The sequence below is a fragment of the Xenia sp. Carnegie-2017 genome, unplaced genomic scaffold (assembly GCF_021976095.1).
Source record: "Xenia sp. Carnegie-2017 unplaced genomic scaffold, XeniaSp_v1 HiC_scaffold_3, whole genome shotgun sequence".
In the NCBI taxonomy this organism is placed as follows: domain Eukaryota; kingdom Metazoa; phylum Cnidaria; class Anthozoa; order Malacalcyonacea; family Xeniidae; genus Xenia; species Xenia sp. Carnegie-2017.
In genome coordinates this window covers 7,945,565-7,957,054 of record NW_025813493.1, presented here as the reverse complement: position 1 = coordinate 7,957,054, position 11,490 = coordinate 7,945,565, and the positions used below count along the sequence as shown (strand labels likewise).

Here is an 11,490-nt window from a genome sequence, read left to right as displayed (position 1 = left end):
TTCTTATTCTCAATGCCCAGCTGAAGACAGCATGAGCAACCAATAACATTTAAATTAATTGAAGATAATAGCCCACTATGTTATAACTTGCTTATTCTACGAGAGAGAATTTCATCTGCAAGAAAACATGTGTTTTTAAGAAATGTTTGGGGATAGATCATAGAAAAAATATAATGAGGAATTTGCACATATCTGGCGTATCAAAAGAGAACAAACTCATATGTCATTTTTCAAATCTTCGTTTGAACATCCAAATTCAAAACTTGAAAAATGACTGACCAATGGCAGGCCTCATTTTCTTTGTCTGGCTTAGTTAACATAAAGATATTGTATGTAGAGGAAACACAGTATCGACAACAATAAAGACTTGCTTGCTCAACTCCGGAGTGAAAAACTTTAAAAAGTGACGGCAGAATTTGAGTCAATTTAACTGCGTTTACACAGACCGTCTGACTTCCCCTAAAGATTAGCGGGTGTTTACTGTTTACTCATAATGTTTTTGCTGTCAAAATACGCTTGTTTTTGCTTGTGAAAGAATGACGTCATTTTTCGTTTACATGTTGCTAGATGTTTATATCTCTAGCCATAAGTTATAAAAACATTGATTTGTAAAAATTACAACGGAATCCAAAACAAAAATTGTTCACCATTTTTAATCATGCGCCCCAACGCGGGTCAAATTGAAGAAAACTGGCATCTTTAGAGCTGTTTACACAACGCTGCGTAGCGCATCGTGTTCGCTCAAAGTGTGGTCGTATCGCAGTATAAACGAAACCTTGTTCTGCTACTTTTTCGCGCCGTTTTCAGATATACACATACGACTATGGTCATGAACGATTTTAACGCTTTTTCTGACGTTTTGGACATCGTGTTTGCAAAATCTCTCTATCATTAAGATATATAATCTTGCGGTAATTGTATCCCATTTTGGCACGATTGTCTAAATAGATCAAATTTCAACATCCCACGCCGACATCCCTGGTGAGAGTAAAATACCGGTTTTTATTTTAAAAAAACAGCTTTTATGTGCATTTGATCTCAATCAACCAGTGAAAATCCGTCCATATCTAATCTAAAATGTTTTAAACTTTATAGAGTCTAATTAGTTAAATCTGTGTATTAAATGAATCTAAAAGAAAGAACGATGGATCTAATTTGATATAGATGTTTTTTGAAACATACATAACACGTGCGTGAATGACGAGAGCAATTTAGAACAAATACGTAACATTCATGAACAAATCTTTATCATGTGACGTCAATGTCATGACAAAACAATAACAAATTAAAGAATGTCAAAGTTCAAATATGGAAGTTTTTGCAGTGTTCCAATTCCTGTTGTGTTCCAATATATTATCCGCCTGAAATTGCTTTAGCAGTCAATCTTTTTTTCAAATACTAAAAAACGTATCGCATTCCGTTTCAACATCAAAGCCTGATAAAGCCTCTACGAAATGATGATTTGATTTAATACTCAAGAATAATTAATTTCAAAATTTAAATTGTAATTAATGTTTCAATCAGAGTTGAAATTAGAAAAAATGAAATATATGAGATGTGAGAAACCTATTGTAAAATCATCGCCAGTTCAAATGCGTTAAAGAGTTCGCTTCGGAAAGCAAATATGATAAATGTTTGTATCAAGCGTGTTCAACTCGTGGAGCGACAAGCAATTAACAATAATTTATAAAATCGACAAAATTTGAAAATTTTGACATTAATTTAGATATATTTGCGCAATTTATTGAAACCGTTATGAGTAAAATTAACACGCGTTGCTGCGTGTAGTGCATGCATCACGTTTAAAAAATCGTTCAAAGTTCAAAAATAATAAAATGGCAGTTTACATAACTTTGTACAAATGACTTAAGTTAGTTTAGTACAATTTTATCAATATGGAATCCTAGTGTCGTGGGGCAAATCATCGCTATGGTTTGATTTTCATAAATATATAGGTTATAAAACCAGGTTGAGTCTCATTAACTAGCTCATGATTTTACACCTTTTTTCTCGCAAGTTTTTATCTATTCCTCGTAGAAGCCCGTCGTAGGATTAAACTTGGCGGAAGGTGACAGACTCCCGTAATTACATTTTAGATATGACGTAACGTCGCAGGGTGCTGGAAATGTTTCGCCTTCGACTTCAATCGAACCCAATGGAAACAACACTTTTTCGGGAATGTTGACTTTATTCGCTTGAGCGTAGTACAGTTGACGATAAACATCAGCAAAACGTTGATAAAACTGCAGATCAGCGGTTACATAGTGGTAATTCGCTCCTTTATAGTTAGGACCGCATAATGAAACTACCAAAAGTTGGGTCATAAACTTCGATCTTCTCACAATATGTTGAAATGTATCTCGCCTGGTAAGGTTCTGGAAGAAGCTGTTGAATATTTTGTAGAAGATCAGGCTCCGCGCAGGATGGTTCAGAGTCAAAAAATAAAGCGATATCAAAATCATCATCATGTGGAATAAACTTTCCTGTACGATATGCACCAAGTAATATACCATTCTCTATAACCCAAGGAATGCCTAATTGATTAAGAATATTATCTCTCAACAGCTTTCCTAGTTCTAATCGTTGTTTTCCCCATACATCCATTCCTGTTCCTGGTTTTTTATAGTTATTATGTACACTCATTTTTAATGTTTTTATTTGACTAGTGTAAGATAAAATCCTCCTTGAATCGCAGCAATACGTAATAAAATAATGGCAATATTTCGGAAAACGAGGATTATAAATACGTTCAACACCGTGAAGTTCGCAATGATTGGTCAGTAAATTCCCCGTGGAAGTCCGCTTTTCCCTTACATAAACCTGTTTGTGTCTTCGACTAAATTCTTACTTCTTAGGTAACTAAATTGTCTATATACTGGATGACAATTTTCCAAAATTATTGAACCGACTTATAAATAGCAAAAATGGACAACGAAGCAACGTATATTCTTAAAAGTTCATGTTTTTTATGCTGAGTTGTCATTTTTGTTTATAGTGGCTTTTAATCCTGTTATTGATCACAGCCATATAACTTGTATGCACGTCACGTGGAAGCACGCACTATCCACGCCTCTTTCACTCCCATGTAATGGTTCAAATTGTCAAATAAACAAAAAGTTGGTTGTTTATTGATTGAATATCGATTATGTAAGTTAAATGTACCGAAAAACATATCATTTCGATCAACTATTATCTCTATTTTTGGAAGCATTTGTCTTATGTTGCTCAGTGTTTAATTTGCAATTTAAAACGCAGATGTGCACTTGACTTCCGCATTCCTCAAAGTATTATATTACGAATTTTAGCACCCCTCCCCCTTGTTTTTATTGCATAATTTGAAATTTTGAAGAACTATGATATGCCGATGGACTTAAACAAACAAATATAAGTTCATTAATTTTGTCTCCGAAGTCGGGTCACGACGCGCCCCGCATTACGTCACGAATGTCACGACGCGCATTACAACGACGCGAGTTTGGCGCGCATGGCCACTATTCATCTTTTGATTTGGAGGATTGATGAAGTTATGTGCTGTTGACTTTCTTTCTCATTCTGTAATTGCAGCCTTTGTATTTCTATTTTCTCTTTCCAATTTTAAGCTTTCCTCTCTTAATTTTCTTTCTTTCTCCCCTTTTCTCTTAGAAACTCTAAAGTAGAAACTCCTCCTTTCAACTTTTTTCTAGCCCACCTTGCTCGCGCTCGCTTCCTGGTTTCGGATGGGTTTCGGCCCTTCTTCTTCCTCTGCTGCTTCTTTGTCTGCATTATTTTTCTTCTTTCTGCAGCTAACAACATCACTAGCTTCCTCAGCAGTAACAACATCACTAGCTTTTTCTCTAGCATGAATTTCTTCGAGTAAATCATCCAGCTCAGTTGCTTCTGGAGAAATGCCACTTGCATTTATTTCTTCTCTTTCTTTCTTGCAATAGTTTGCAAGCAATTTTCGCACTCTGTCTCTTACTGCATGCTGGTCAACACGAAAGCAAAGGTGGTCATGTTGCTCTAACTTCTTAGGAACGGCTTCCCACACATTTCCTCTTTCAAGGGATTTTTTTCTTGTTTCAAAAAGTCTTGACACAACAACTTCTTTGCACAGTTCGACATCATGCTTTGCTGTCCACTTCATAACAAAACTGATTCTAAAACAATTTAGAAATATATAGTGGCCAAAATTGATATATCAGTTGCATAGTATTTTTATGCAAACATAAAAGGGGAACACAAACCATTATTACAAAGTAAGACAAATTTCAAAGCCACTGGATGTTAATTTAGCTAAACAATTAATTTAACTCACGATGAATTTCGTGGTGTACTTGATGAGCAATCACTTGATGCTGATGAAAACTGTTCTGCCATTTTCCTGCCTTGCTAAAAGCAAAATGTAAAATATTTTACTCACAGATAAATATCACATCAATCATACCAGACTCAAAGACAATTGTAACAGGTGAAATAAAAGCTCAAATACTTACTAAAACTTTTTGTGAAAATTCCACCTTCGATGTACGACGACGTGGATTAAGCAAAGACGCCGCGTTGAAGAAGCACGACAATACTCGGCGGCGCACATGCGCATTGGTTTAAAATTCATTTCCGCTCGCGTTGTATATGAGCACGTCGTTAAATCTTAAGGTCACTAATGACACTTGGGACGTAGTGGTTAAACACGTCTGCTTCCGGTGATATAATATTATATATAAATCAAATAGCTATGTCGTAAAGTCGAGCGATTTTTCAATTTTTAACATGTACGATTGCGAACCGCTTGCTGAAGATAGTGAAGCCTTTACTCCAGACAGTCCAGATGATATTTTCTCGGCAACATTAGACGAACAAAGTCTCCGTCTTGTATAGTATATACTGTATTGTGGTCACACGTTGAGTCCTGGACAAAAAGACAGCTGACAACATGTCATGTTCGTGTCGTTGTGATCTATATTAATTAATCCTGGCGCAGTGCCAGACACTTGGCTGGTGCCTAAGGAAGAGATGAATGGGGACATTTTGGATTTGAAAATTACCAAGAGTTAATCGAATTACTGGAACATATTGATTCAAGATTTGACGAAAAATATTATCTGTAACGTCTGGAAGAGGTATTTTACATTTGTAAGCAGTAAAGTGTTGAAAATTTAACATTTCTGACGCAGAAGGCTTGTCGTTATCTGATGAAAATGAGATGATAATTTTCTAGGCAAAGGAAAAAGTAAAATCGATCATGGCGATTTTTCGTTGTTAGGTGACAGGTGGATTATATTCATTTGCTCAAGTTGTTTTGTTATTGCCATCTATCGACTTTCAAAACAACCAATTGCAGTTAATTATCTTTTGTATCTATAACTGTAGTAAGATACAGTGTCATTGTAGGAGGGTAACCATCTTGGCAAAATTCTTGCCCCCATCCTAAAATATCATGTTTCACATACAATACTTTATCTCAGGGGTGGGCAACATACGGCCCCTGAAGGGATTTTGACTGGCCCGCCGACTGTATCCGTCTATATCTGTGATTAAGATATTGAATATTATTCATGTAATAATCCGGCCCAATAACTTCATTTTCCAAATCTGGCCCGCTGACTGTAGAAGTTGCCCACCCTGCTTTATCTAAACGAGAGTTATGGACCCATTCCTTTATTTTCCTTGGACAGAAAACCCTGGATACGCAGGTAAGATTACGTTATTTGACTTAGGAGCGATTTACATGTATTACACAAACTAAGTGCAGAAGGTATAGTTTAGTACAGAGGAAGAGTAAAATACATTGAGAACGGACAGCTACCACTTGTCTATACTTCTTTTGCTGTAGCTAACTCATCTGTCAAGTTTGAATACCCAAAACATACTTGTGCGATTGTTTTATCGTCTTAAATTAAAAAGACAGTAAAAGCAATCACAAAGTAGCTTCCGTTCAATTTGATCGTTTTATTCTTGGGACATCACATATGATGAACTAATATATTTATCTAATATCGATGTCCTTAATTTTAAAACTTGTTTGAGAAATCATTTATCATCATATAGATAATCGACAATATGTTTTACTTATTTAAGTGTGAACAAGTGTATGTAACATGACTGACAAGTGTATGTAACATGACTGACTAGTGTATGTAACATGATTGACAAGTGTATGTAACATGATTGACAAGTGTATGTAACATGACTGACAAGTGTATATGACATGACTGACAAGTGTATGTAACATGACTGACAAGTGTATGTAACATGACTGACTAGTGTATGTAACATGACTGACAAGTGTATGTAACATGTCTGACAAGTGTATGTAACATGACTGACAAGTGTATGTAACATGACTGACAAGTGTATGTACCATGACTGACGAGTGTATGTAACATGACTGACTAGTGTATGTAACATGACTGACTAGTGTATGTACCACGACCAACCAGACTATACGGACTACCAAAACTTCACAAACCACAAATACCCATGCTACCAATAGTATCATTCTGTGGTTCGCCTTCTTACGAACTCTCAAACTACTTGACTGACATACTGCAACCACTTACAAACAAATCAAAACACAAGCTACCATCCACTGAAACTTTTATTAAAAAACTGAGCACTATACAAATACCGGACAACTATATACTAGTGTCTTTGATGTGAAATCACTGTTCACCAGTATTCCACTTAATCTGGCACTTACCTGTACAAAAACCCTCATTACGAACACCACGGACGTACTGCCAATACCGACAGAAGACATTATGGAGCTACTGGAGCTCTGCCTTACGTCGACTTATTTCCAGTACAAAGGTACACACTACAAACAATTACATGTAACAGCAATGGGCTCACCCGTTTCTTTTGTAGTTGCTGAAATTGTAATGCAATATATAGAGGAACGGGCGCTCACGACTTACAAACATGCACTACTTTTTTGGTTCCGCTACGTAGATGACACAATCACAGCACTACATGCAGACAAGATTGATGACTTTCACATTCACATCAACAAACACAACAGCCACATATAATTTACCAAAGATATCGAAGAAAACGGAACTCTTCCTTTTCTCGACTGTTTGGTAAAACATGACAGTCAAAAAACTACGAACAACAGTTTATCGCAAGCCAACACAAACTGACCGACTACTAGACCAATCATCATACAACCCTACATCACACAAAGCCACCACAATTAGAACATTAACAAGACGTGCACAAATCATATGTGATTCACCGGACGCTCTACACAACGAAAACAACTATCTCAAACGTGTTTTTGACAAAAAACAACTATAACTCTGACTTTATCAAACGCAACACTTACAAACCCAACGAGCCCAACGAAACGAACAACTCAGTGACAACAGCAACGATACCTTACATCAAAGGTACGTCTGAGACTATCTCGCGTATCTTACGACCATACAACATACGTGTCCCACATAAAGCAATCACAACGTTACGACAAGTACTAACGAACATAAAGGACAAAGAACAAACCAACGAACGACATGGTGCAGTTTACAAAATAAACTGCTCCGACTGCCACGCCTCCTATATCGGGAAACTGGCAGGAACTTAAACATAAGACTTACTGAACACAAACGAGCTACTAAGAAACAAGACAAAACTAATCACATTGCCGAACATCACTGAATCACAAAGCACAATATTGACTGGGACTCGGCAAAATGCATTACTTACAGTACTGACTATAGGCAAGGCTTACATTAGAAAGTTGGTTTACCAACTTGGAGCAAACCCCCCCCCTGAACAGATCACAGCAATTACCGGCACCTTACAAACGACTCATTCACAATACAAACAAACGATCAACTAAAAACATTACACTTCACACTAATTCACAATGACAATACACAATTGACACCCACACATTACAACTAAAAACATCACACCTAAATCACACATCACAACTAAAAACATTTCACTTCACACTACTTCACAATGACAATACACATTTCCTGTACACACAAATACAATGACGCAAGAACCAGATAACAAATACGGCTAACCTGACGTTTACTCCTCATTTGACTCAGAAGATGACTACCGCTAAGGTTGTCGAAACGTCAGTCAACAACAACAAAAACAGTCCTTCTCAGGACTATACTAACCTGGACAATCTACATTTACAAACATGTTGGGATGGTTGAGTTGAGTATAGAGTGTTAAATAGAGTGCAGAAGGTAGATATGAGTACAAAGGGGAATTGAGTACAGAGGGTAGAGTTAAGTCCAGAGACTCAAGTTGAGCACACAGGGTTGAGTTGAGTGCAGAGGGTAGTGTTACGTACAGAGTGTGGGGATGTGTACCTTTTGTTGGTGACTGCGCTTTCTCTTCTAAATCATTTTTACTTCTTGAAGCCTTGAACAATTTCGAAAATTCTTTGTTTTTGTATGATGTACAAATAACACTGCGTCACAAAACGTTGGCAAGTAATAAACACCATACCTATACCCCCAGTGGTCTATAGGTGTGTCAATAAAAAAAATAGGTGACATTTCTTAAAGGCAACCCTTTGTTATGACAGCAATATTGCTTAATGGATTTGTAACATCATAAAATTCATGATTTTTTCGGATTTGAACGCCAAAAATAGGCATATTTTTTTGTTATCAAAGACAGCAACTCAGTGATGTGACCGCTGTCACTCAAAATTTCTGACCTGCAGAAATTTGTTAATTCTGCTCACGCGCAGAAACACACAAAGTGACTTCTTTATTTATACAATTTAAATAATTACTCATGTTGACAATTTATAATTGAATCTTTGATTGCGAAAAGTGTAAGTATGCCATTAAATAAATAAATATATAAAGGAATAAATAAATAGATAGATAAATAAAATAAATAAATAAATAAATGAATAAATAAATAGATAGATAAATAAATAAATAAATAAATAAATGAATAAATAAATAGATAGATAAATAAATAGATAAATAAATGAATAATAAATAGATAGATAAATAAATAAATAAATAAACAAATGAATAAATAAATAGATAGATAAATAAATAAATAAATAAATAAATAAATGAATAAATAAATAGATAGATAAATAAATAAATAAATAAATAAATAAATGAATAAATAAATAGATAGATAAATAAATAACTAAATATAAAATAAATAAATAATCAAATAAATAAATGAATAAATAGATAGAAAAATATGCAGAAATCTGTAAACGATGACGTCAAATAATCTTTGAATTTAGAATCCATGAAAATACTCCTTTTGGTTACAAAGAAATTTCTTAAACAGTACCAAGTTCTTTCGATGATGTGCAGAAAACCCTGAAAGAATAAAATTAGTAAATTATTATAAATAAAAAATATTATAAAGAATGCTTGTGCATGAAAAAGAAGTAGATCAAAAATGAGCAGGACATTTCACTTGGGCAAAATACCATGTGCAACTAAACAGTACGAAAGTGGTTTGTTGACAAGCAAATACTAAAGGACAGGACACAACGGCTGTTTGGAAATACAAACGTCCAAGCAGCATACTTTTGAAGAAGGTGTCAGATTCATTACAATTGCCAAAGAGCTGCACGTAGAACTGTGCAAACGACAAAATTGTCTCAAAAAGAAAGCGTGTTTTAGAGGAAGAAAACAATGAGATTCAAAGAAGTTGTAATCCAAAGATAATTGAGGTAATTTTTAGCATGGGTTAAGTGCACTGACATTTGAATTTTAAGATTCGACCTTTTGCTGAAATTGTCATTTATACTGAGTTTAATGCGATGTTAGTGGTATTTTATACAAATCAGTATAGATTTGCCGTTGCAGTGCTTTCTTAAAATTTTACAACTGTCGACTGTTTTCTCGGTAGAATTAATCTTTATTTTATTGAATTTATTAGTGACTCTATTGAATCGTTAGTGACTCGAGTTGCTAATTAATGGTTCCATAGACTGACTTGTATATTCCATGTCATTGTTTCGTTGTTGTTCTGTTTTATCCTGCATAAATTTCAGACACTATACAGAGAGTCTGTGACGTTAATATAACGTCAAAGTAACAATTTATGCGTGTCATGCTGACTCACAGTAACTACGTCATTACATATTATATTGATTATGTCATATATTGTAAACTCTAAATTTACACGTTTACTCTAAATTTGTCTGTTTTGCATCATTGTTATTTTATAATAGAAACAAAAGATGTTTTTCATGTTTGCACTGGCTTATGCAAAGAACTCGAGATGTGCAACCCTCGACCTTCAGTCTCGGGCTTGCACTGATCTGCTCTCGAGTTCTCCCAAAGCTCCCTCGGTTTGCATAAGCCTGTTGATCGGTACAATGCGCATTTCACTTGCGAATCAAGTTTTCCAGATGGAAACCCTAAAGAGAGCATAATAAAAGTGTTCAGTCTTTCAGATGACATTAAAATGAGATATTTATTTCCGGCATTTTGATCATCATAAAGTGTTATATAAGCAAAACAATACACACGCTTTGATTGTTTCCGGGTTGTTTTTGGGCACCCTGTACAGCACGCAAATACCAAAGCTGATTGGTCAATTGAAGGTTGTTATTCTCTTATTAATGGTAAATATTATATATTCTGTTATTTCAAATGTTTGTTGCTTTCTTGAACACTGTTTGTCATGTATTTGCCGAGCTATATAAAGTATCCGAAAATATGAATCTAACTGACGGTGAAAGATCTTGCGACAAAACAGACCTGTAACCAAAGGATGGGGGGTGGGGTGGGGTAGAGTTGCATTATGTGCACATGCAGCTCCCATACATCATCGTGGTCCGTTTTTCAAAAATACAAAAAAGTTATAAACAATATTTAAAATTGTCTGATGTACAATAAGTCAGGCGATAACTAATTATCTTTTTGCCGCGAAAGCATTCTTTTGTGCCGTCAGACTTGAATGTGAATGCGTCATTTGATGGTCTGATACAAAAGAATATTTTATTGAATACCGTTGGTTGGTCATTTACTAAAGATTTGTTGCAATTTAAGAGCGCCCAATGCACTGTGACATGCAGCCATGTGTATATACGGTGATTAAAGGGTTGAAGAATTTATGATCAATTGATTATGGGTAATGTTTGATTGTCTCATCATCCTCTTCAAAACTTCAATAAATTCTTTCCTTGGGTTTTTTAAGTTGTTTTTCTGCATCGGATTTCTGCAACTTCATAATCTATGAAATTTTATGAAATAGGTGAGTAAGGCTTACGTTTCATTAATTGTTGTCAGACAAGTAATAAAATAGCTTATCTTGGGGAAATTTTTGGTTAAAGTTGCATGAATCAGGCTCCACCTCCGGTGACGCATGTATCAGGCTCCGGTATAGCGATGTCCATTAGATAATGAGCGTGCTCAAAAATGATTGTCTTTCCTTCAAATTGTAAAATTTTGATATTGTTGAATTCTGCATTCAATTGACTTTTAAAACGATCAAAGCCGTATAGGGAAAAGCACTATAAGCAACGCCATATTTTCAAAATAAGTCTGATATTTC

General features: G+C 35.1%; 1 protein-coding gene across 1 annotated transcript; it reads right to left on the bottom strand.

The window, feature by feature from the left end:
* Positions 1 to 3,679: 3,679 nt before the first annotated feature.
* On the bottom strand, positions 3,680 to 4,360 carry LOC124454172. The gene is made up of 2 exons (XM_047004980.1): positions 4,295 to 4,360; positions 3,680 to 4,136 (listed from the first exon to the last, which is right to left on the bottom strand). Exons 1-2 carry the CDS (start codon positions 4,354 to 4,356, stop codon positions 3,680 to 3,682), a joined length of 519 nt encoding a protein of 172 aa, XP_046860936.1. The 5' UTR covers positions 4,357 to 4,360.
* Positions 4,361 to 11,490: the final 7,130 nt, after the last annotated feature.